The following is a 26,245-nucleotide window of genomic DNA, read 5'->3' as shown; positions in this document are numbered from 1 at the left end:
TAAACCTTTAGGAACAAAGTAATGCACAAGACCATGCTTGTAGCTCTGGCATGGTGATCTATAAATGCTTCTCAAATGTACAGCTTAAAAACTATGGTTATTTTTTGGAAGACACTTCTACTTGCATTTTATAGGTGTCCTTTAAATAAAGTATAATTTTTTAATGGTTTGGGGTTTTTTTTAATCGTGGCCTTCTTGGCCACTTGGTATTTAGAAGAATGATTAATGAGGGGGATTTATTTTTGTTGTTCTGCAGCGGATATAATTTCTACAGTAGAGTTTAACCATTCTGGAGAGTTGTTAGCAACAGGAGACAAAGGAGGGAGAGTTGTCATCTTTCAACAGGAGCAGGAGGTGAGTGCTGTCTAATTACATTGTTCTTTCTATTCCCTTTTTAAAGACAAGGAGCATGTTTTTATAAAACCCCTTACACAAAGTGCATGCCTGTGTGATAAGTGATTACAATACTGAAATTTAAGGAACTTTGTGATAGAAGTTATTTTAAACACTCTTTGGTTGTGGTATAAAGAATGTTGAAAGGGAAGACCTGAAAGGGATAGGACACAGAAGACCCTTGAGGGAGCTGAAGTTGGTTCTTGTACAGTGACTCTTCGGGCTGTGATGATGATTTCAGTGTGACTGGGGATATTAAAATTTGCCCTTTAGTAAGTGTGTGACTGTGACCTCAGATGTCCTTTTCCACAACCACAGAATCCCCATAGCAGAGGTATCTTTTCTCCCTTTGCCCTTGTGTTTTGGTCTTTTGGCTCTAGCTCTCTGTCATTGGGCAGCTGAGCTGCAGGGCCTGATTTTAACTGAGGCTGGAAGTTGGAAGTTGTTGTGGTTATAATGTATTTCAAGGAGAGGGGGTTTCAGGGAGATGTCACCTCACTGCCTAGAGATGCCACTGTTAGTTTTGTGTATTTTTTCCTTCAATTTCCATTTTAAAATTCCCAAAGCTTGGGATTTCTGATTCCCTGAGCAGAGGGCTGATCTGTGGGCAAGGCACCGTCCCTGTGCCAGCAGCTCCTCTCGGTCAGTGGGGACATCTAGTGGGGCTGTGTGGCACCAGCTCTTGGAGTTTTTTGTGGCTTTTTATTGTTTTCCTTTTATTTCTTTATTACTTTTAATTCTTGAGTTGTAGCTCGATGCTTTTAAGAATCCTCTTGTGTAGCTTAAAGTTGCAGCAGTTCCTTGCCTGCTTTCAGGTGAGCTGTGTTTAAATGATTCCTTGGTTTTTGGAGCATAATCCAAGCTCACATCCTTAGGAGTTGGGATCCAGGGGTAGGGAGAACAGCCGGGTTGTCAGATGAAATTCCACAGAATTGGTTTTGGCATTTTTTTTACTTCTCTGTGTTTAGGGAATGATTTGTGTTTATGGACTTACTTCCTTGATGCACTGGTAGTTGGCTGTTCCAACAAACTGTCTAGAGCAGATTTTATATGTGAAAGTGTATAAAATAGATGTGTATATAAGATTTTACATGTGAAAGTGTATAAAATAGAAGTGTTCTGTTTGGAATTCTGTGCCTCTTTCTGCCACACTGCCCTGGAGAGCTTTGCAGACCACGCCTGCAGGAAGAGAAACACTGACAAGGGCTGTGTGAAGAGCTGTGCAAACCTGTGTGGCTTCACCCACTGCCAAACTGCTGCCACCTCCGGGCTGGAATGTGGCAGCCAGTGACATCAGCTCAGTGCCAGGCAGGAAGTGAATCCTGCATCTCACAGAAACTGAGGAGGAATTTGCGTAGGCACGGTGCAATTACCTAAATTGGAATTTAACATCAGGCGCTTGGGCCAACACCTCTCCTTGTTTGGAATTTTTTGTTTTCCTTTGAGCACCATGAGACTGAGAGTTTAAATTTAGATTTCATCCCAGGGATGGATTTCACATATTACTGGGTTTATGTATTATTCTGGTCCTGTAAGGTTTTACTAGAATACACACATAGAATATTTAAGCCTCAGTTGTTATGGTTAGTCTGGAATTGAAGGAAAGTTCCCAGTTCCCTGGATTTCCTAAGGCATTTCCTACACCACAATAGATTTCCTTTCCAAGTTGTTCCATGCAGGGACCCAGCTTCAGTTGTTAGTTCTGACTGAGGCTTAGAACAAAGTCCCTTCCATTCTCCAGGGTGGGAAAAGCAGTGTAAGGGACAGGTGTGGTACAGAATTCTGGTGCCAAATGTGATTTCTAAGCGTTTTGCCCCATTATCCCTTCCCTGCCCCCAGCTTATTTCAAAGTACAAGAATTCCTGCCAGCTCTCAGGGTACGAAGCACAAGAAAATGATGCAAAGAATGTGACAAATGTGGGCCAGCAAGGGTTGTGTCAGATGTGTTTTAGTGAGCTACTGAGGGATTAAATGAGCCCGTGGACATGAGACACCAGAGAAGGAAGGAGCAAAGTCCCCAGCCAGGAACATATCACAGCAAAGGCATCTGATGGTGCAATCTCTGGAGTTGGTGGGACCAGGAATAAATGACAAAATTCAGCTTGAAACCACTACAGGTGAATGTGGGGAGTACTACATCAGAAATGGATCCAATTTTCTGCACCCAGTGGATGAAATTCAAGATTCAGTCCATGCAGTGCAATATTTTGGTGCCTAAGACACAGCTTTTGGAAAGAGGAATTGTGTAATTTTTCAGTTTTGTAAAACCAGTTTTACACCTGGTCAGGTAACTGCAGAGGTGTCTGTAATGCTAGAGCAGAGGTGATGAGCTTTTTCCCTCTCTAGAAAGAGGAAGAAAAAGCTGCTTAAGCAGTTCAGAAGCTCTCAGAGGACTTGGAGATTATAAACCAGAATAGTGGAGCTGCTGGTATAAATTTAGAGGTGCCATGTGGGATTTCCATAGTGTGCCTGGAAAGCTGAATGTACTCACAGAGTAGATTTGCCATTTGTGTGTTTGTGTTGCAGGGGAAGAAATATTCCCTTTAAACAGCAAAGATGGAAAAATTGAAGATGAAAGAAGTTGTAGTTTGTTTTTGTTGGGTTTTCTTTTTAATAGGTAAAATATTTGTTTGTTCAGCTGCTCAGCATTAACATGAAAACTTGTTGGAGATGTTACTCACATTCTGTGGAGAGTTTCTGGAAACCTAAGCTGCTGCATGAACTGTCTCTTCTCTGATGTTTTTCTTAGCCAAAATAGTAGAAACTTTAATAAATTTCTTGCCACAGAGATGATGCTCATCTTATTTGGTTGACAGGATCATGAAAATCAAGTAGGTTGTACCCAAATGTACATTGTATACATGTCTTGATCATTTAATTCTCTTTTTAGAACAAAACCCAGTCTCACAGTAGGGGAGAATACAATGTTTACAGTACCTTTCAAAGCCATGAACCAGAGTTTGACTACTTGAAAAGTTTAGAAATTGAAGAGAAGATCAACAAAATTAGGTGGTTACCCCAGAAAAATGCTGCTCAGTTTTTATTGTCTACAAATGGTAAGTATTTTGCACCATAACATGTTATTATGTAGGTTTGTTATTAGGATTTGGTCTAATCCTCTCCAGAAGGCTGGAATCAAGCAGGGTTTAACTGCAAGGATCGGGGGATGTGGTTCTGCCTTCCCTGGGCACAGGTGTCCCCAGCACAGGGTGGGGTATTTGGGGTTTAGTTGCTTTACAGCCCCTGTGTACAGCTCATGTGAGACCTTCATGTGTATGAGAGTCCCTATGTCAGAGCTTACATTCATCATTCATAGCAGTCCCTGTCCTGACTGAAACTTGCTCTAACTCTTATAAAAAGAACAAACTGTGGAGGAGGTTTTTTAATGCTTTTTGTCTTGTTTTCCCCAAGCAGCATTTTTGTCTTTTTTGGTGCACGTGGGCGGCCTTGTCTTGTTTAAAGGCATCAGCAGTGATGACTGGTGTCTCTCCACAGCTCTCATTTTAACCTGTGGTTGTTTCATTGCAGATAAAACAATAAAGTTATGGAAAATCAGTGAAAGGGACAAAAGACCCGAGGGTTATAATTTAAAGGAGGAGGATGGACGGTATAGGGATCCTACTACAGTTACAACACTACGGGTGAGTAGCTCACAATCTGCTAATTCCTGCTCTCCCAGCCCATGGCTCCGGGAGGAACCACCCCACCACATCATTAACTTCATCTTTCTGTGATGGCCCTTGGCAGAAATACTGACTTGTAAGATATTTCATCCAGCTTGGGATGTTGAAGGACTGTGCTGAGCAGTGCTGATGTCTGTGGTAGGTTGGGATCTCACTCTTGCCCTGCTCTGTGTGTTGCAGGTGCCAGTGTTCAGGCCTATGGACCTCATGGTGGAAGCCAGCCCACGGAGGATATTTGCCAATGCCCACACGTATCACATCAATTCCATCTCCATCAATAGTGACTATGAAACGTACCTGTCTGCAGACGACCTGCGGATCAACCTGTGGCACCTAGAAATCACTGACAGAAGTTTTAGTATCCTTTTGCCATTGTTCTGTGGGATGGGAACAGGAAAACTGCTGGGTTTTAGTTCCTTTCATGAGAAGTGTTTAGTATATATACAGAGAATTCATCTCCACTAATCCTGGTTATTTCTCCCTGGTAATTGTAAGGGCTTTTACTTCTGGAGAAGGAATGGTTTGGTTCGGAAGGGACATTAAAGCTCATCCAGCTGGGCAGGAGCAGGTTGCTCCAACCTGGCCTTGGACACTTCCAGGGATGGAGCAGCCACACCTGTGTGAAGTTTTTAATACAAAATAGCATTTTATAACATAGCAGTATAATTAGAATTTAAGCAAAATAAAGTTTTATATTAAATACTTGGGATATAATTTGTAGTATAGAATTAATTACTACTGGAGTGTGGAGCAAAACTGAAGCAGGTTTTGGCTGCTGTAAGAATTATCCTGAAACCAATTCAGAATGTGATGTTACCACCTTGCTTTGTAGAAAAATTGTGTGGCTTGATTTTAACTCTTACCTGGGTTGTGCCTGGGTCCCACAAGCCTGAAGTAACATTTCTGAAAGCATCTAAAACTGAAAAATACCTTGGGAAAAACCCATTTTGCTGAAGGCAATTCCTTAAAGAGCTGCTGCAGATATTGTAGATATCAAGCCTGCCAATATGGAGGAGCTGACAGAGGTGATCACAGCTGCAGAGTTCCACCCCAACAGCTGCAGCACGTTTGTCTACAGCAGCAGCAAAGGCACAATTCGCCTGTGTGACATGAGGGCATCAGCCCTCTGTGACAGACATTCAAAGTGTGAGTGCTGCAGTTTAATGTCTCCCTGTGCCAGAGGACATTTGCTGTTAGAGTATATCAAACACTGAATGGTCTGTGTGGATTTGTGTAGAATTCCTGTAGTATGTTGAGTAGATCTAAAGCCTAAAATCTAAATAAATCTTATATTTATGTTTTCCTGGAGTAGAAGTAGTGAGTAAAATGAGTAGCAGCTTCTGTTTGGACACCAGGAATGGCTTTTTGCAGACTTCGGGTGGTTAAAGGCCATTTGGTCTGTACTTGGTGCTGGAAATCTGGTGCATGTGTGAATCAAGCCTTCACATATTACCAAATAATTCATTTATTCAGAAACTGACCTTGGCTTGCTACAACAATAGAGGGTATGGCAACTGAATTACAAATGTTTCTTCTTAAAAGTTATTTTATATAACACAGAGTAACACAAGGTAGAAAGTTTATTGAGACAATGTTAAAGTAATTCAGGTGTATCTTGTTTTCAATGTTAAAGTAATTCAGGTGTATCTTGTATCAAAGAGACAAAACCTGACCTCTTGAAATGCCTGTCTTATTTTCTGGCAGTGTTTGAAGAACCAGAAGATCCTAGCAACAGATCATTTTTCTCTGAAATCATCTCTTCCATATCTGATGTCAAATTTAGCCACAGTGGTCGATATATGATGACTAGAGATTATCTGTCAGTGAAGATCTGGGATTTAAATATGGAAAATAGACCTGTGGAAACATACCAGGTATTGGGTGAAAATCATGTGGGCTGGAAATTAAAAACCATGGACAGGGGCTGAATCTTACTGATAGTCTTGATGTGGCAGTTACAGTTTTGTCTCTAGATTCATTCCTGAGGTTTGGGGATTCCACACTCCTGCTGAAAGACTGTGGTGGTCGCAGGGTGGTTGCAGAACCCAAACCCATGTTTGGGGCTGAAAAAGCCTCACTCTTACCCAGTGGGAATTTGAGATGTGGAGAGGCAATCTCCAGCCATGAGACTATGACAAGTCTTTGGCTGTCTTTATGTTCTGTGCTATATCCTGAAGAAAACAGGGGGTGAAACATTTCCTTTTCATAAAATGTTTTTAGCTGCCACTGAAAATTGCTGTTTTCGTTATAAGAAAGAGCTCTTGTGAGCAGTCTCAGGTTCCTTGCTTTTGGAACAGTCTGGGAAGGCTGTTTTACAGGTATGAGTCTAAGGCTCACTCAATTTTTCTGATCCCTCTTTTCCAGGTGCATGAATACCTCAGGAGTAAACTCTGCTCACTGTATGAGAATGATTGCATTTTTGACAAGTTTGAATGCTGTTGGAATGGATCAGACAGGTAAGTGGAATTCTTATCCCTGTGCACTTCAAATCTTTCCAAAATATTCTTAAAATGGGCAGTGGACCTCAAACACCTGGATTTGGACAATGCAGTAGTACTTCAGTAGACTGTAACATGTGCATTATTAACTGTAAGAATCTGTACCAGACCTCTAGGGGAACCCATGGGAAAACCTTCCAGGAATGTTCTTTTTACAGTAATTTACCATGGTAGTGACCTGCCAATAGCACCACTTAGGACAGCTCTTGCTTCTGTGCTAATCATGCCATTAGCTGCTTATTTGTGGCATTTAAAGCAGCTCATTGGTTCCTTGTCAGTACTGTCAGGCGTGGTGCGCTTTATTTTTTTTTTTAATCTGGCATCTATCTGCCCAAATATTTTTTGAGGCAAAGGAAGGACAGGGAAACTTGTAAGTCTGTTTTTCTTACTGAACAGCTGATGCAGAATCAAGGGCTGTAAGGGATTTTCACAAACTAGATGTGCTGCTTAGTACCTGTGTGTCACTAAAAATCCGATGTATTGGCTCTCTCCCGTGTGTGTGTGTGTGTGAAAAGCAAATTAAATAATGCATTCGAGGTGCTTTGATAATAAAATACCTCAAAGGGCCCAGGGAACGTAAAAGGGTATTTTTGGGAGGTTTTAAATTTATAAAACCTGCTTCCCTTTAGCTGTAGCAGGTGTGGGTGATGCCACCTCCCTTCCATGTGCGTGATCTCATTGAGACCCTCCTTGAGACCCTCTGGCTTGCTAAAAGGAGAAGGCATTCCTAACTGACATCTTCCTTCCTTCCCCCTCTGTGCAGCATTGTCATGACAGGGTCTTACAACAACTTCTTCAGGATGTTTGACAGAAACACAAAGCGAGACATCACCTTGGAGGCGTCCCGGGAGAACAACAAACCGCGCACGGTGCTGAAGCCGCGGAAGGTGTGCGCCAGTGGCAAGAGAAAGAAGGACGAGATCAGTGTCGACAGCTTAGACTTCAACAAGAAGATCCTGCACACAGCCTGGCACCCCAAGGAGAACATCATTGCTGTAGCTACCACAAACAACTTGTATATATTTCAAGACAAGATGAATTAGGGTTGGCATTCCTAACTGAAGAGTCACTTCCTGCATAGTTGAAATAGTTGAATCTAGCATTTGTACCTGTAACAAAAGCAAGTGAGAGGTCCATTATGGCACCCCTTTCCAGTGTTTAAAAATGTGCCATATGACAACACACTTTTATAGCTCCATGGAGAAGGCTCTGTGGCTCTGTTGTCTCCGTACCTGCTAGCCATTTAGGTGAGGATAGGGCACTTTTTAATTTAAATGACTACTTGCACCATCTTGCCTAATGGACTAGACTGGACTGTCTCAACATCGGTTTACTCCACTTTTTATGCCTTCCATTGTGATGACGTCAGACACAGGGAAAGCCTTCAATCATGCTATGGGATTTGTGTAACCTCATTACTGTATCATTCGTGGCCCCCTTTTTTTATTAAATACAGCTCATTCTTGCTGTGGCTTGTAGCATTCCTCCTCCTTCTGGCCTCCTGGACTCCCCCTTCCCCCTTCGTCCCCCCTCCACCTCGCCTTGGTGGTGGTGTATGGAAAAAAAATAAACAAAATAAAGCACATAAAATGGGTCCGTTTGGGGTCAGTGGTAAAGGGGGTCTGTGTTGCAACAAGTGTTTTAATAAACAGTTGACTGTAATCACTCCTTGCCATGTCTGGCACCAAAAAAAAGAGAAAATAAGGAAAAAAACAAACTACTGAATAAAAGTGACAAAGAATGGAGAATTTGTTTTCTTTTTTTTTTAATCTACCTCTTTATACAAATACTCTGTGTTTTACCTTAGATGCATGAAAATAAAATTATGTTTTTTGTAATGATTTTAACCAGTATTAATTATTTTTCATGGGAATGAAGAGAGGGAGGGATTTCACAGGTACCTGCATTCATTCCTGAGTAATCTGGGCACCAGCCAGTGTATGACCACTTCCATCTCGGCACCACAACTGCTGTCAGGTTTTGATCTGAGCAGCCACTTCCTGTGCCCTTGAATGCTCCTCTTTTTAACCTGTTGCTTTAATCAGAAAGGGAATAGAATCTTCAGGTTTTAAATTCCATTTTTTGGGACTGATGTCTTAATGTTTAGTTTCATCCTGGTTTCTTCAATGCCTTGTTTTAGGATAAAATACCTTTAATGCCTTGTTTAGAGCACCAAGTCCCCTGTGGCTTTGTGAGAAATTGTCCAAGCTCCTGTGTGGTGTTCTGTAGTACAAGCCAGCACCATGGTTCCATAGCTAATGACTGCACTGCATTCTGCTGCTCTATTTTCTGTATTTATTGCTAACTGGAAATGTAGTTTAACCATGCAAATGTTTTCTTCTGGCTTTTGGCTTTGCAAAGTTCCTGCACTTATAGAAATGTTCACTGGTGCAAGGAGCCAAACATGTGGAGTACAGAAGCTGCATGAAATAAGTGTTCATAGTGATGTGAGAGATTTCAACTCCTCAGCACATAAGGCTTATCCAAAGATTAACTAGATATTGATGCTTTATAAGGCTCATGAGTTTTTACTTCCAGTATTTTTGCTGATTGTGCTTTTAGGTTTTGTTCCTCCTTCATGGAAATGTTCAGTAAAGTTTGAATTCATGGTGAATTTACCTTGACTGGGAGAATTTTTGCTTTTGAGTTACCTGTATTTAATTATTTCTGTGGCTTAGAGGTAGTTATTAAAATGGCATTATGATTTGATCAACTGAGATACTATTTCTGCTGTAAAATTTTGGCTGGGTTAGAGGTTATTAACAAGACTACTATTGCAATCACTCTTCAGTTTTTTTAAGTCCTTCTGCAGTGATGTGAAAATGTAAAAATTCTAATATTTATTAATCCAGTTCTCTTAAATACAGTATTTGTCTTGTACCATGCATGTGTGACCATGAGCCTTTGTAAGGATTTTACCTTTTTTTTCACCTGTTAGCCTTGTAAAACAAATGAATTGCCCCAGGAACAGCAGCTGTTTTCCAGTGGGTGAATAAACAAGTGGGCCCTACTCCTATTAAGTAGCATGTGACTAATTTTACTCCAGCAACCAGACCTTCCAACAGTTGGAGAAACAACTCGTTGAGTAACATTAATCACATGTGTAGCTGTTTCCAGGGCCAAAGCTTATATTCTTTATCTTCCTGTGAGGGCACTGAGGTGATTAGATGCTTTTGCTGTGGAGCTGGTAAAATCATGTTCTGTGAAGGTGTAGGTTTAAGGATGCTGGATTGGGAAGATGAGGGCCATGGTATTGAGGCTGCTGTTCCTGTGCCACCCAGAGCCCCAGGGATGCACTGAAGGTGCTTAGCACAGCCCCACATGGAGCTGAGCAGGTGAAGATGGCACAGAGTGACCGGGTGCAGTCACCCAGAGCAATACTCCAGTACAGCTTCCTCTGGCACCACAGCTGGGCCTGCTGGGATGGGTTAAAGCTCACCTTGGAAAGGGTTTGGGTTTGCTGGTAATGGTGATCCTTGAGATGTCATTCATCTGAGGTTTAACTTGTCCTCACCAAACCCAGCTCCTGCCTGCGCTGTCACACTATCCATTAGAGTATTCTCTAAGCACATTGTCCACTGACACATGCTGTAAATCATATATTTTATTAATAAAAGTACACAGAGAATATACTTTGTCAGGATGCTTTTTATCCTCTTTCCTGCCCCTGTCCTTTTCTGTGTTTGCAGGTATTTTTGAATGAGCAGCCTCTTCCCTATGCCTGGGGAACTGTGTCCCCATTCCTGCCCTAGGCAGGCTGGTACTGGTCACTGCCTTCAGCTGCTCCAGTCACACAGCATCCTCAGTGCCCAGTAAAACCAGTGCAAATCTGCAATTCCCAGTCCCTGAATGCCAGACTAAGCACGGGGAAGGCATTCTCCTCCCTGCATCTCGTCTTTATGCCACTGATGGTACTGAAATGCCACCAAGCACCACTTAGGTCGTTTGTATCTACAATGTGACAGCAGCAGTGTCACTCGTGCCACCAGTTACTGTTCAGAGTGAGGTGTTTATCCAGCTGACACAATGCCCAGGTGCAGGAGAGCCCTGTGCCTCAAGTCCTTTGTCACTTGCCTGCTAGGATGTGGCTGCTGCGTGGAAAACACGCTGGATATGCAGCAGCGCCTGCTCCCCTACTGCTCTGTTCAGGGAGGACAGGATCATTTATTGCTTAACTGCAGATCCTTTTATTATCAGCCTGATTGGAAAAAGCTCAGGTGGTGCTGACAAGCAAAAATCTGTGGGATTTCCCCTCCTGTAGAGAGGCTATGGATGATGGAATACCAATTTTAATAGAGATTTTTATTGTCATCCTCTTAGGCACAGCAGAGCTGGGAAGCAATTTCCTGTGTGCTGCTCTTCCCCTCGGGCTGTAGAGGTGTAAAACATCCTGGCTCCCATCAAACACTCCTTTTATTGAATAAAAGGTGCCTCCTTTTGCCCTTTCCCATGGAATTGGCTCTTGTAAAGGGAAGGACTTGGATCGAGGTGTGCTGGGAGTGAGGCTGCTGTGTATTGACTGTGGGTGTCTGGAACTGTTTGTTTGCCTGCAGCAAACATCTTATTTAACTTGGTTTGGGCTTGTAAAGATGAGCGGTGGACTAAAACCAATGTTTGTTTCACAGCTGCGAGAATAAAAACTGTGAATTCGATTTCTCTACACAGTGAATTTTACCCTCCAATCTTAACAGTCTCAACCTTTGCAAAGAGGAAAACAGCCCTGGCTGGTTTTAATAACGCTTTTCTGAGCCAGGGCTCTCCACTAGGAGGCAAACGTTACCGTAAAGAGGTGTAGGCTTCGGAACCGCGAGCGGTCGCGGCGAGGTGTGGTCACTGTCCCTCGAAGTCACCTCCGGAATCCACAGCGATCAGTTGTTGCTAAATATGAAACGCTATAAAAGCGTTTCCAGGGTGAATTAGTGCAGTACAAAGAGTTCAGCCGAGGTGTGCAGGGCGAAGAGCCCTTGTGCGGGGAGGATGCTGGGTGTGTCCAGCTCAGGAAAGGGCACTTTTTCAGCGTTGGGGAACTGAAATACTAAACAAACAAAATAAAAATAATCATGGCATGGTTTAGACTTGAGAATCGTGCAATGTTTTGGGTTGGAAAGGACCTTAAATCCCATCCAGTGCCATCCCCTGCCAGGGGCAGGGACACTTTTCACTGTCCCAGGGTGCTCCCAGCCCCATCCAACGTGGTCCTGGACACTTCCAGGGATCCAGGGGCAGACAGAGCTCTCCTTCTGTACTTGTTTCAAGCATTTAGAATACCTTGGAACCATGAGATAATCCCAGCAGGATTATCTTGCCACAGGTCTTGTTAACTGTTTGATTTCAATTGACTTAAAGGTTTTGGTATTTTTCCTGGAAGAAAAACCTTTGTATTGCACTCCAGTACAAAAATCTTTTCCCAGGAATCTGTGGCCACTGTTTCTCTTCTATTAATATGTGGTTTTGTGTCCATCCAACGCTACCATTGTCACAGCATTTTCCATCCGAGGACTCAAATTACAAACATTAATTACATCATTCAAGTGCCTCAAGGAACCTGTGGAGTGGTTTGAGCACAGGGCTGAAAGTCAGGCCTTGTGAATGCTATTTCTGGCTCTGCATTGACTCACTCTATAATCTTGATCAATTTATTTCTGACTCAGAAATTTTAATAGTCCCACTTGACTGATAAATATTAATGCCACAAGTGTTGTGGCAAATGCTTCCTGAATGAGGGTGGTGACAAATGCTCATGTTAGCCTGTGATTTGAGGGTTGCAAAGTAGGGTTAGGTTACCTGGGCAGGTTTTTTATTCAAAATCACAAGTAGCTCATTGTTCTGATTTCAATCTCAAATGTTTCTTCAGCCCCTCCACCTGTAAACAGATGTTTTATCAAATTAATTCAATTGCCGCTTTCTTTTTACTACTAACATAGCTAATTCTCTCCCAGTGCTATCCCAGAGCCATCCAGATGTTCCACAGGGTCAGATATTTGGTACAGTCATGCAAGGCCTGCAGTCAAATTCAGGAGAAGTGTTGGTGTTACAAAAGGCAGATTTCAAACCTCCAACATTAGTGTAGATGAATAGAAGACAAAAAATACTTACAACAGGTATAGGAGGATTGTGACATTTGTGCATACAAGCTTTTTCTCTAGCTAAAAAAAGCTGACACGGAAATAAGTGATTTTTTCACATTTGTAATGGGGAGCAAACAAAGAATACTACTGGAGTTGTGTCTGCATGGCTTCACTCTGATAGTGTTGCTGTTACTGAACTCCTTCAGTGAGTAGAGTAATGAAAAAAACACAATTTATATTCTTGTGGCTCTTGATGAGAGGACTTTATGGTGTAAAAGGCTCCTTCACAACTTTTGGTAAGCAAAATGCTTATAAATATAGATATGCATGTAAGAGACATGAGACTGAAGTCACAAAATTACATCAAAAAGAGTCTAGGCCTCCAAATAAATCTTGACATTGAAGTGATGTCAAAACAGTATGAAAAGAACAAGATGAAAAGCAGTCGGGGGGCGGGGGGGGGCCCTTGTGGCTCTGCACAGCTCCTGCCAGGAGGGCACAGCCGGGGGGGCCGGGCTGTGCTCCAGGGAACAGGGACAGGAGCAGAGGGAACGGCCTCAGGCTGGGCCAGGGCAGCTCAGGGTGGGCACTGCAGGAATTTCCCCATGGAAAGGGGGCTCAGGGCTTGGCACTGCCCAGGGAGGGCTGGAGTGCCCATCCCTGGAGGGGTCACTCAGAGGGGACAAGGTGGCGATCGGGCACTGCCCGGGCTCGGTGCTCTGGGAGGGCTCTCCCAGCCTGACGGGCCGTGTCACTCCCGGTCCCTGTGTCACTCACTCCCTGTCCCTGTGTCGCTCCCTGTCCCTGTGTCGCTCCCCCTCCCCGTGTCGCTCCCCCTCCCCGTGTCGCTCCCTATCCCCGAGTCGCTCCCGGTCCCTCTGTCACTCCCGGTCCCTGTCCCCGTGTCGCTCCCTGTCCCTGTGTCGCTCCCTGTCCCTGTGTCGCTCCCCCTCCCCGTGTCGCTCCCTATCCCCGAGTCGTTCCCTATCCCCGAGTCGCTCCCGGTCCCTCTGTCACTCCCGGTCCCTGTCCCTGTGTCGCTCCCTGTCCCTGTGTCGCTCCCTCTCCCCGCGTCCCCTCCCCGCTGCGCCGCTCCCGCTCCCTCAGCCCCCGCCCTGCGCACGCGCGGGACGTGCGCGGGCGCGGGTCGCACCATGGAGGCAGAGGGCGGGAGCAGCGCGTGCCGCGCCTGCGCAGCGCGACGGGGCGGCTCGGGGCGGGGCGGCCGGGCCCGGAACGGAGTCCGGGTTTGTTGTTTTTGCCCCAGCGGCTCCTCAGTCGCCTCAGCCGCGCCGCTGTCGCCATGTCCAGCCCTCAGGAACAGCCGCAGCACAACAACAACAACAACCCGCCGGCGGACGGGACGCACGGCGAGCCCGGCCTCAACAGTGAGTGCGGCCGCGCGGGCGGGGAATGGCGCGGGGGGCCCTGAAGGGGCCACGGGGGCCGCGACCCCCTGGCGCCGCTCCGGGCCGCCATTGGCGTAGGACGCGGCGCGCGAGCCGCCGGGGGCCAATGGCCGGGGCGGAGCGGGTATAAATGGCCTGGCGGGGACCGTGAGGGGCCGGCTGGCAGCGGGAGCGGCCGGGAGAGCCCAGGGGCCGCGCGGCACTACCGGGCTGGAGAAAACGGGCTCCGGGTGCCCTGAGAGTGCTGCGCCTGGCGGGACCCGACCCGCCTCCTTTCGCAGGGGGCTGAGGGCGATCGAGTCCCCCGAGGAACGGCCCGAGCTCGTTGCGTGGTTACACGGAGTTTACCCGAACAGCGACGATGGGATACAGCGGGGTAGGGGGAGGAGCGTGGCTGTGGGAATGAGTTTATTCAGTGGCTGAGTCAATAGCACTGACGTGAGCTATTTCCCTCTATATCCGGCATCTCTGTCAGCTGCTTTGCTGCATCCTTTTGTTCCTGGGATAACACTAGTAAGGCACATCATGTAGGCTCTGGTACTTACTTGGCCAATGCTTTCCCTTCGTTATAAACAGCTCCTTCGGTATGTCTTTTCATCTCTAAATTGTAAAGATAGAAGAGGTGAATAAATTGCATTAATGATTAACTGTAACCTCCGTGGTTTACGATGTAGTTTAGCTGACCACAAAATAAACTCGTTATTGTTGCTTTTCCGTAACTCAATGGAAATTGTATGAAAGGAAGAATAAACTGTGTCCTTTTCATAACGCTGCTATTGTGATGTGGTAACACTCCATCGTGTGATAGTCGTGGCACCTTAAACAATGTTACCTGAGTCAATAATCTTGGCAAATTATTCAGGCCTGTTATACTTAAATAACAATTGGGCTGTTAAAGTTGTAACGTGCTGGGTGCCTGACTCGATGCTTACTTCAGAAATGGCCATATTTGATGTCTGTATAATTTATTTTTAATTTCTGGCAAGGTGGTAACTCTGGGACTCATTAATCTGCTGGTGATAGGGGCGACAAGAGCTGGGAGCTCTGTAAGCCAGGGATGGATCTGCCCACGGGGATCATGCTGCTGGGGCAGCTCGTAGAGGCTCACCCAGCTCGCTGATTGCTGGAGGAGCTGAGCACGAGGTAGGAGAGGAAATGTTTGACACTGTGCTCCAGCAACAAAACAAATGCACCCAATCGGTTCCCCACAGACTCAGTGTGCTTTTAGATGTTCAGCCCCTGCACAATGCTTCGGTGAGAGAGGTGCCTTTTCTGCCATTCTCTCAGCTTTTCAGTGAACTTTTCAGGCTAATGAGCTGAGACACCTTTTCATGGTGTTCTGTGTGTCATTTGTGCGTGTTTAGGGCCTTTTATTCAAAGATTCCCTTAGCACTTGGAAGGCAGAAGAGCTGGGAATAAAACTGGTAACCTGTGCTTTATTGGGTTCAAAGAGATAAAAAACCCAAGTTGCTTGCTTTGGGAATTCTAGATGCTTCCTATATTTTAATTATTATAAAGCTCTGTTACATATTGACAAAAAAAGATCCCACCTTAGGCAAGAGCCCATCTAGTTCTGCCATGGAAAATCTGCTTAATAATTACCATTGTGGGAGTCTGGTTGACTTTCTTTTCCTTTCCCTCTTCTTTTTTTTTTGTTGTTAATGTCGTACTTCATTGTAAAAGTGATATTTATTAGTTAATTCAGGTCGATCATGTCTCAGACTACTTGTGAGCAACTGAGTTGGTAGTAGCTTGGAGTATTTTTATGTCTATAAAATGTGTACAGGTATTTAATTAATATATTGCCTTTGATATCTCCACTTCATGTACTGAGCTGAAATCAGAGGGAATAAACAAAAAGAGACCAGTCTTTCCAACATGTTTAACCCCTGCTGTTTAAACAGTTCACCAAGTCATGGAAAAACATAGAATTGAAGTCGGTGTATATAAATTCATAGTGAAATAATTAGCTATAGAGCAAAGCCAAAATTCAAACAATTTTGGAGAAAAATACCATTGACGTGAACAATTGTTTGTGTTTTTTTTTCTCCAAAGAGTGTGTGTTATGTGATTTGTGAAGGGAGGAGATGCTGCCACATTTCTTAATGGTATTACTCTTAATTCTACCGCTCTTCATTCTGCCACATTTCCTATTTTACTGTCAAGTAGAAATATGTGAAAGTAAAAGTTCTCAGGCAGGTGATTAATGTACAAAAAAGCTCGGGGCAAGCCCCATTCTCAGTTATTTGGGCAGTTTATTCTCCAATACATTCCTGTCCATCTCTTTAAAGAAACAGAGATTTATGTCCCTCTAATCAGTCTTGGAACCCTGTGATGTTCCCTGCTCCCTGTCCCAAAGCGGTTGTGAGTGCCAGTGGGAGTGGGCAGCGTGCATGAGCTTGATGGCAGATTATGCTTCCTTAATGTATTTTGAGTCATTCCCGGTGAGGTCAGCTGGGAACGTGCTGCTCCTCATGTCAACTCCTACTCAGCTCCCAGGGACTCTTTACTCACAGGAAAATTTGGGATTTCTTCCTACTACGGCCACAGTGTGTTTTAGATAAACACAGAATTTGTCAGCCCGAGGTAAATGAGTGAAAACTTTATTTGTGACAGTGGATTTAGAGCTGTGTGTCAGAGTGAGGAGATCTGATCATCCTCTGGGTGTTCTAGTGTCAGAGGAACACATCCCATCACGCTTTTGTCCTCTGCTGATTTTTTTGATCCTAGATGCTTTGCAGATCCTGATTTTTCCAATAGCCAAAAGTGGTTGTTGGGGAATATAAAGCTCTTTTACCTAACTTTTCACCACTTGCTAATTGCATTTGCCACCTGCTTTTTTGCAGGTGTGGTCTCTTGTGCAAGGCAGAACAACCTTTCTGATGAAGCTCTTAGAGTTTGGCCATTTTATTTAGGAATTCAGACACCAGCAATCATCACCAATCTGGAATGACACAGGCTCTGTCTGATGCTGACTGAGCAAAGCTGCCTCTTCCCAGTTAACACCTGCTTGTCTGAAAAGCCTCATGTGCTGTGCTGAGCAGGTGCCTGTGCACTCCCAAAATTCCCTGTTTGTGAATCCAGCCTGGGGAGACCAGGCTGGGAATCACCAGAGCATGATGCTTCCATGGACATCACTGTCATGGCATCGGGAATAATTGGTGCTAAAGGAGAATTCTTCATCAAATTAAGTTGGAAACAGGCTCATTATTAAACATCCCTTCCTGTGTCACTGATGGAGCTCCCAGAGACAAAACCATGCTACAAAAAAATAAGTGCAGGCACTCCCAGGTGCATTTCAGAAATCAAAAATCAGTGTTAAAATGTAGGACTTGTACAAATAATGCTCAAAATGTTGTATTTGTAGCTTCAGGCTTGCTTTTCTTACTTGGATATTTTTACATCCTGGGGGAAGATGTCCAAACTTTTAAAAATAGTTAACCAAATACAAAAAGAACCCTGAAAGCTCCTACCTTCAGGTGGAATAAACTAAATTACAGAGGAGTTGTGGTGACATGTATCTCTGCATGTCACCAGTTGAAACATATCACTAAAGAATGTATCAGAACATACACTCTCATATTTGGTTAATCTGCGCATAAAATAGAAGTGAAATACATTTTAAAATAAAAATCCTCTCTTTATCTACACTGGGTGTGAACTTTTTAGCAGGCTGCTCTTGTCATGTAGAGTACACTCTTGCTCTTTGTTGGATCTTAGTGCGCGTGTAGATGTCCCATTGGTAAAAGTACCAAACAATGGGGGGAAAACAGTAAATTGGAGCTTTATGAGAGATGTTTGTGCCAGGCCAAAGCAAGCTGAAGGAGACCTGAGAATGGCAGGCTGCCTTATGTGTAGAAAAATTGGGGATTGATCCAAGGCCTTTGGAAGTAAAGGAAAGGAGAATATAAAGCTGCACAGGAGGCAGTTTTGTAGTAGGGGCATAGGAATGAAAATTCTGTTTGAGAAAGGAATGTAGAACAGGATGAGATGTAATGGAGCGATGTGTAGTTCACAAACTGCAGAGAGATGTGGCTGATTAAAGTATTAACAGTTGGGGAGAAAGGAGACATCTTATTGACCAGCTCCAGAGTTAGGGAGCAGCAGTGCAGCTTTTAGGGGTGTCTGTGTTGGTGAAAGAAGAAGAATCCTGTCGCTGTTGTCTCTGTCCCGTGTTTATGAGCTCTCTCAGGTCAGTGTGTGTTATCTGAAGCCAGCATGCTGGTGTTTCCCTCTGGGTGCAGTTGATAAACTGAAGGTGTGTTCAGGGCTGGGGTGTCCATGGTGTGACGTGTGGCTGCCCTACAGGTTCCTGGGTGGAGCTGCAGATGAACGGCAACGGCAACAGCAACGACAACAGCAACGGCAAGAACGGGGGCCTGGAGCACGTCCCATCCTCCTCCTCCATCCACAATGGAGACATGGAGAAAATCCTCCTGGATGCACAGCACGAGTCAGGACAGAGCAGTTCAAGAGGTAGTTCCCACTGTGACAGGTAAAGGAGTGTTGGCTACTCTGCTGTGATTTTTGGCCCATTTTGTCCTGTGGATGGGTAGAGCTTTTTTTTGTCAGGGACAAGTCTGTTGTGCTCCAGTATTTGGAATAGCTGCTGGCTCGTGGTAACTGTGTGATGCTTCCACTTGTAATGATACAAAAACACATGTAATTCACAGTACTGGTAGTGTTCTCTACAAGAATAAAGGGAATTGCATCTTTTCTGTAGCAGCTGAACTTTTGGGCAGTGCTTTCTTTGCTTTAGGGAGCAACTGTGAACTCTGTCGAGAAAGGTAGGATTATAAATTCTAAAAAAATTGAAACGGCAGGGGGGTTGGGAAGACTTTGTAGTGCTGGTATTTGGGATCTGAAGGGTGGTGCAGTCTGTTACTCAGCTGAATAATGTCCAAAAGTACATGAGGAAATAATTCAGCTGAGATTTACCTACACTGATGATTCTTTAGCTGACAAAATGACATTATTATATCAATTTTTCTTTAGCCCGTCACCTCAAGATGATGGACAGATAACTTTTGATGTGGAAATGCACACAAGTAAAGACAGTAGTTCTCAGGTATTTTCTTCCTTAACTTTTAAAATATATATTTGTAAGTTACGGATATTTGATTTAGGCTTGAGGTGTAGAACATGCTCTTTGTGATGTCTAAAGACTTATATTCTCTATTAATTGAAATTTGACTTGGAGATTAATAGTGTTGGAGTGAGGGAAAAATGAGTCTCCATCTTCTTTCCTAGCAGTCATATTGCTGTGTAACCCTGCTGGCACTGGGTGTCAAAGCTGGGTTTAAAATGTTCATATTTCTGCACAAGATTTCAGGCTGTTCAGTGATTGCTGTGCAGACACTCACATGACAGTGAGTAATCTCCATAACACAAACTGAGAGGAGACTAATGCTGAACTCTTAGTTTGATAATTTCGTAAAGTTTGCTGTCTTCAGCAGTATAAATAAAAAGCATTCCTGGAAGAATGAAACCTTGCATTTAATTTTATCAAAGACCTGGGACTGTTGCAGTTCTGCCCTGAGAGCCAAAAGGGTCTGAATGAAGGTGTTGGTGAGCTCTGCATCTCACTTGCGACTGTGCTATTTGATTACCTCTGGGTTTGCTGTGGTTCCACTTAATGTTGTAAGTGGCTTATCTTATTTTAATAGGAGTCACTCAGGAGATTGTTTTAATACTAAGTAGGAGTTAAAGTCAGTGGTGTTCTCTACTCTTCCTAATTTATTTCTTTTCTTATATGGTAGCATTTGCATGTAGTGAAGTTAAATCTTTATATACAATTAGAGTGAGTGCTTGCTTTTGCCTCTTGCATCTGGGATTCACCCAGTAGAAGCTACTAGTTGCAAGTAATGTAAATTTTAAATTATTAATAACACCTTTAAAAAGTCAAAATACGGTTTTGAAACCATTTTATTTGACTTGCCATGCTTTTAGTCACGTTCTGTGGGCTTTAAATGGAATGCCATCAACCTAATGTTTTTTTCCATTTGTAAATATTTTTTGCACAGTTCTGGTTTATTACATTTAGGATTAAAATAATCGTTTGTTTTTGTTAGTTAAAAAAACAAATAGCTTGCAATAATGTGGAAATCCTGGCTACAGTAGTAGAATTTGTGGTTTCCTGACTTCTGCTGGCAAAATCAAATCTCTTTGAAGTAATCAGCAGTCCAAGAACACTTACTCGTTTATCAGGTGCCACCATTTGGTGCTTATCATGCCACCACTGTTGTTGTCACTCTCAATTTAACACCCCGAGGAGCAGCTAATTGTGTGTTACAAGGCTCGTCCCCTTTGTGTTTCAGTCCGAAGAAGAAGCAGTAGAAGGAGAGAAAGAATTGGAAGTTTTGAAGAAAAGTGCAGACTGGGTGTCAGACTGGTCAAGTAGGCCTGAAAACATTCCTCCCAAGTGAGTTAAACTCTGTGTTTTTAATGAATATTAATATATTTTAATGAATAGGTGAAGGAAAAGATTGTCACAGTCTCACAATCAAAATAAGTTCATCTTAGGAAGAGTTTGATTTCTCTGTGGGGAGGCTAAAAAGGTCAAAACAATGAAGTATGAAAATCAAAATAGCAACAGAATGACTTGAAGGTAATACAAAGCCACAGCAAGCTGATTGCCAGGCTTCTTGATAAAATTATAATTAGTGGGAGAGCTGGGTACTTGGAGCTGGGATTCATGAGATTTAGTCTTGGCTTATTGAATGGAAGAGTGTTGAGCAAGTCTCCTAAATTCTCTGTACCTTTTTTTCTTTCTATGTAAAATATGTAATGTTCATCCACGGAAGGGGAAACCTTGAGATCCTTGAATGCAAAGCATTTTTATTAAAATAGAGGATGCTGTCTAAATCTGGCAGACTTCTGTATCTGTGTTTGGAACAAAAAATGAGGCCTCTTGCTAACAAATCACATCCTGAAATTCCCTCTCTCGGACCTACCTCTCTCTGCAGCTCCTGCTCCCTTTGTGTCTATACTGTCTGTGTAAGTGGTCTCTGCACAATCCCTCCTCTTAATATCTTTGATTCCTTACTCTGTGTAAGGGATCTCGGGCTTTGATCTCTAGCTCTTTGTACTTAAAAAAAAAACAAACGTTCCTACAGAGATCTGTGCATTTGTGTGCAAAAAAAAAAAAAAGGGAAAGAAACAAAAAAGTCTTGTTGAATTTTTCCCCCCTCCCCCTCTTCTTCCAGGGAATTCCATTTCAGACATCCTAAACGTTCAGTGTCTCTAAGTATGAGAAAAAGTGGAGCAATGAAAAAAGGTGGCATTTTCTCTGCAGAATTTCTTAAGGTTTTCATTCCATCTCTGTTCATATCTCATGTTTTGGCTCTGGGACTAGGGTAAGTATTAACCTAATTCTCACTTCAGCTTTTGCCTTTCCACTTTGCTTGAATGTCAGGTCCTGCTGAAAAGGACTTTTTCTGAGTAATGATTTTTGCCCGTCACTCAGACTTGGTGTACTTTTACAAAAGCAGGAAAACTTTGCAGCAGTTAGAGCTTTGCAGCCTTTAATGTGCTTTATTTCTAGAATAAATCAAGTTATATTGAAAATGCATGGATAGTTAGCAAATAACCTTTGCAATTGTAACATGTACAATTTGATTATGTGCCTTCTATTTAAATGCTTCAGGTTATAAGGGGAAAATCAGAATAGATGGAAAATAACTTCTACTGACCAATATGAAACTACACCGTACAAATAATGATGCTGAGGTGGTGTGTGTGGCACAAACCCTGTAATTTCCAGTTTAATGCTGCATTGTGGTGTTACTGAAAGTCAAAGTTTGAGTACTTAGAGAAAGAGATGAAAAATTGGATGTGTCCTGCAAGATCAGCTGTGTCTCTGCTCAGCAGTGTTTTCATTGTCTGTGTAATCCAATATAATCTCTCACTTTGCCTAAATCCCTATGTTCTGTTTATCCACCTTAAATTCTGGGATGAGGCAAAGGCATGGACTCAAAACATGGTTTTATTTAGCTTTGTGTTTGGTTTAGTGGATGTAGTTTAAGTGTCTCTTTAAATTCTTCTAAACTTTGAAATAAATTAGGATAGAATATGTGAGGATATACTGTGAAATATTTGTACTACAGCAGAATTGTGCATTTCTGCAATGGTTTAAATCTTGCTTGTGGTCAGTGTTTGCATAGATCCTCAATGCTCAGAGTCTTAAAGCTCACCCCCCTCCCTATAGGCAGCACTTGGTATGTTTTACCTCAGTTGTCTGGGAGAGTTGCTGTGTCAGGTACTCAAAACACAAAAGCTTTTGGATTGGGGTTTTCAGATGAGCTGGCACTGGAGGAAAACCCACTTTGGGTGAGTACTGAGAGCATTGATTCTTCCAGACTAATGCAAAACCTCACTGGAAGTAGTTTCATAGAAGAGAAGTGAAGTCTGTGGATGGATCTCAGACTTGAGAGAGGGATTAGAGCAGCTGGGTGTGTGGGGACTGTGGGGAAGCAGGGAATATTCCTGTGCCATATGTTATCCTTATACTTTTTATTTCAGCATCTACATTGGGAAACGCCTGACCACACCTTCAGCCAGCACTTACTGAACCCATGGAGTGCAAACCTGGACCCCATGTGACCTGTGAAGGTGTTACTGTCTCATTTAGTACATTTGACTTGAGACCATTTTAAGCATGACCCTGACTTCACCCTTTCCTTCCATATCCAGGTTTTTGCTAACTCTGGAATTCAGTATTGTGTTGGAACTCTGTTGAGGTGTTTGGCTATCCACATTCTTTCCCTCTCTCCCATTCCCCTGCCTCTTGGCCTGCAAGACACGTCAGAGTTGCTGGATGGAGTTTACAACTGTCTCTATGTTGCAAGGGCTTCTCTCAATGCAAAATGCCACCAGCAAGTTTAATTTTATCAGTGATGCTGTTGCCTCCTTAGTGCAACCTGACTTCAGTTGCAGTTGTGCATGATCTAAGTGTTAACTGCATGGTGGTGATAAAACAGTCTCTTTGGAAGGAAATTACTGATTGAAGTGGGAAAGAGTTTTTCTTTTGTAAGAAAGAAGCTGGTTGTGGAATAAACTGAGAAATCACTGGCAATAAAGATCCAGTTTAAATCAGCTTTCAGGGGGAATTTACTCGGCCCCTTGTATTGGGTAACATACACCATTTGAATTGCAGGAGGCAAAGACTGCATAAATTTTAAAGTAGGATAACTAAATCCATCAGCATATTTTAATACTAGGTAATTGTTGTAATCTTGTCTTTTCTATGAAGTCAGCTCCTTATTCCTTGTAGGAAAACCTGTCTGATACCTAGGAAATATTAGAAAAATTGCATTGTTTGCATGCGAAGAAGCTTTTTTTTCTTTACCTGTTTTCTTAAGGGAAAATTTTCAGTGTAAAATTTTCCTTTTCACAGTAGTTCTAAATTAAGGAAAAACCCAGCAGCTGTAGTGTAGGTAGGCTCTGTGTAAAAGGAAATTATTCTGTTTGTGGTGGACCCATTTACATCTCTGAAGATCCAGCAATTTCAGCAGGAAAAGCGTTTGGCTAATCCTTAAGGGGGACAATCTTGCAGGTGCATAAAGGTTCAGAAGTTGTAAAAGCTCTGAAATGTCTTCTGCAAATGAATTTTCAATATTCTTCTCTCTCATTGTTTACTGTACAATCTCCTTTTTGGGGATACTTGGAACCTGAAAGTCACTTGTGATGTCTCATGTTAGGGTAGATTTCTCACTGATGTTGTTGAACTTTTATCTTAGGGAACATTAAGCCTTGTCCTCCTTCAGTGACACTTCTTTTCAAAATGTGAAGCTTTAGTACCAAATTGTTACAAAGCATTGGGACAGCCTTGTCCCTAAATATATTTTATTGGATTTCAGAACATGTAGCATGAACTCTGAAGGATAGAATACTCCTTTTATATATATATATATATATATATATATATGAATATATATATATATATATGGTATAGACTTTAATACTAAGTATTTAGGGAACCAATGCTAATTTTTAGACTAGCAAAAATCTCATTTAAATAAAAACTTTAGTTGGCTGACTTGTAGAAAATAAGAAAATCTAGTCAGCCATTTGGAGAAAACAGCTACCTATGATTGTTTGCTTGCATCAGACTTTATAAAGTTGATTATTTGATAGAGCAGTGATTGCATGAACCAGTTGATGCATAGAAGCTAAATCCCAGCTGAGATTTGGGTTAAAAAAACTTCAGTTAGCTCCCAGGAAGTGAAAAAGTTAAGTATGAATCCACTGCTAAACTGTATTTATTTTCATTCTCTACTTCTGAATACTGTCAGAGAATGCTTTCAGGGTGAGCAACAAATCTGCTTGAGTAATCTGTTTTTTTTTCCTTTTAGTTGAGAATACTTAGTGGCACTTGAGCTGCCCACAAGTGCAGGTTTGTTTTGGGTGTGGATATTGGGTTTCACCCAGAGGTGAGGGCGGGCAGGGGAACTGGTGAAGGGTGTTTTAGAGAGCATCAAATACTTCATTTTACAGTGCTAAAATCTGAGGGGACAGGAGAAAGGCTGGACCACTTTCACTTCTAACACAGCACCTTGTTTTGTATGAAATTGGAGTAGTGGAAAAAGAGATTTTTACTTAGTAGGGAATACTTTTTAAAGAGGAAAACCCAGTAAATGACACCTTTCTAAATTAAAAGGTAATTCTTCAGAATGTCTGATAAATAACAGTGCTAACTTGTGGCTGGAGTATCAAGACCACTAATGACACTTGGAGTAAAACCTGTGAAACCCAGAGCTGAGGAATGCCCCGTGGTCACTGGAACACTGGCTGGGATACAATGCAGTATTTATTGAGACCCTATTCTAAGCTTTGGAGGAAAATCTGCAACTTCCACTTTTACAATGAACAGGAATAGAGTGTTGTATCATTCACAAAGGGGTTTCAGTTATTGAGAGTTGAAGTTTTGTTAAGATAAATGTTGTTTAAAAAGCTTTATACCTGTTTACAGTTTTGGGAAAAAAAGTGTAGGCTTCATTTTTCTTACATTCAGTGAAAACTGGCCTAGACTTGTAAATAGGATCAAGAAAAAATGCATAAACTCGCACATTAAAGATGCAGGCTGACCTAACTGCAGCAAATGCATATTTACTTACTGTTTTCAAAAGTGAAAGCTGAAGATTGTTAGAAATTCAAATTTTTAATTGACATTTGTTGAAATATTGGAGTTAACTGAGCCAAAGTGATTATGCATTCTTCATAAATTAGTTAGCACTTTGTAACATTATATACAGTTTACATGTATAAGTTGTAGCTTATAAACATTTTGTGCCATTAAAGCTCTCACAAAACTGGTTGTCTGAAATTACTTCATGCTGCGCCTTTCTTTTGTCTTTCTTCTCTTTCCCTTTTTTTACAGGTCTGCTTTTTGAGATGTTTTATGGAACTGTTTTGTTCTGGGTGACACAAACATTTAAGCTGCTGTTTATAGACTGGAATAATTTTTTTGAAAGATTGCTTCGGTTTGTTTTTGTTTTGTTTTTTAGTGACATGGGATCATCCGCTTCATTTCCTGAAGCATTAATAAAAATACTCCCCCTGGATGCCTTTGTGTACCTTCTCCAAGTCCTCCAGCACCTTGTCCAGGAAAAACTCTGGAAGGAAAATAATGTGGTGGCATATTAAATGTAAAGTAGAATTGCTGAGATTTTGTATGATTGATCAACTCTATTGTATTCCTTGTATTTCTCTTCTGTTTCCTCATTGGGTTTAATTTGCAGATTAAAGAGTAAGGGACATAAACCCTAATTGTTAATCTGCCTCCATGTTCTTGGTTCAAGAGCACAGGTTATTTCTGTTTATCCAGAGGAGAGCTGTTTATTCTAGGTGGAAATGGCACCATTCTGATTCCTGGTACCACCCATTTTAGTTATTTTCTATATTTTTAATCTGTAAATCCAGAACTTCGTGTAAATGGGATTTTCTTTTTCCAGAGGAATAAGCAAAAGTTATAAATCCTACTTTCAGAAAGTTTCTCTCTCTGGGTCTCACAGTGAAGCTTGGGCCTGAACTTTTGAATTGCTTCAAAACCTTTTTGGTTATAATGCATGAATAAATACAAGATCATCTTGCATACGGCAGCACTTTCTTTGCTCTGGGATTATTCTGGTGTAAATCACATTTTGATGGAGTTGAGGACTGTCTTCAAGTTTCTTCTCATTCTTGTCCAGGAATTT

General features: G+C 42.5%; 2 protein-coding genes across 4 annotated transcripts in view; both read left to right on the top strand.

Annotated features, from left to right (window-relative positions):
* The window catches only part of PPP2R2A (protein phosphatase 2 regulatory subunit Balpha), a 36,285-nt gene extending 27,864 nt beyond the window's left edge, over positions 1 to 8,421 (top strand). For both annotated transcript variants that reach the window (XM_054650706.2, XM_054650705.2), the window contains exons 3-10: positions 257 to 354; positions 3,284 to 3,449; positions 3,922 to 4,034; positions 4,257 to 4,434; positions 5,058 to 5,222; positions 5,781 to 5,950; positions 6,441 to 6,532; positions 7,338 to 8,421. In XM_054650706.2, coding sequence (XP_054506681.1) covers positions 257 to 354; positions 3,284 to 3,449; positions 3,922 to 4,034; positions 4,257 to 4,434; positions 5,058 to 5,222; positions 5,781 to 5,950; positions 6,441 to 6,532; positions 7,338 to 7,617 — 1,262 coding nt within the window. In that variant the 3' untranslated portion in view covers positions 7,618 to 8,421. The remainder of the gene's footprint in view (positions 1 to 256; positions 355 to 3,283; positions 3,450 to 3,921; positions 4,035 to 4,256; positions 4,435 to 5,057; positions 5,223 to 5,780; positions 5,951 to 6,440; positions 6,533 to 7,337) is intronic.
* Positions 8,422 to 13,837: 5,416 nt separating this feature from the next.
* On the top strand, positions 13,838 to 25,714 carry BNIP3L (BCL2 interacting protein 3 like). 2 transcript variants are annotated; one of them, XM_077191788.1, is made up of 6 exons: positions 13,838 to 14,030; positions 18,360 to 18,546; positions 19,047 to 19,119; positions 20,369 to 20,472; positions 21,257 to 21,406; positions 25,429 to 25,714. In XM_077191788.1, exons 1-6 carry the CDS (start codon positions 13,946 to 13,948, stop codon positions 25,439 to 25,441), a joined length of 612 nt encoding a protein of 203 aa, XP_077047903.1. In that variant the 5' UTR covers positions 13,838 to 13,945; the 3' UTR covers positions 25,442 to 25,714. The 2 variants fall into 2 exon arrangements, with proteins under 2 accessions (XP_077047903.1, XP_054506753.1); XM_054650778.2 differs by having other exon boundaries at positions 13,839 to 14,030; positions 22,572 to 25,612.
* The last annotated feature ends 531 nt before the right edge of the window (positions 25,715 to 26,245 follow it).

This window comes from Agelaius phoeniceus, chromosome 30, assembly GCF_051311805.1.
Source record: "Agelaius phoeniceus isolate bAgePho1 chromosome 30, bAgePho1.hap1, whole genome shotgun sequence".
NCBI classification, from domain to species: domain Eukaryota; kingdom Metazoa; phylum Chordata; class Aves; order Passeriformes; family Icteridae; genus Agelaius; species Agelaius phoeniceus.
This window is presented reverse-complemented; position numbering and strand designations above follow the sequence as displayed.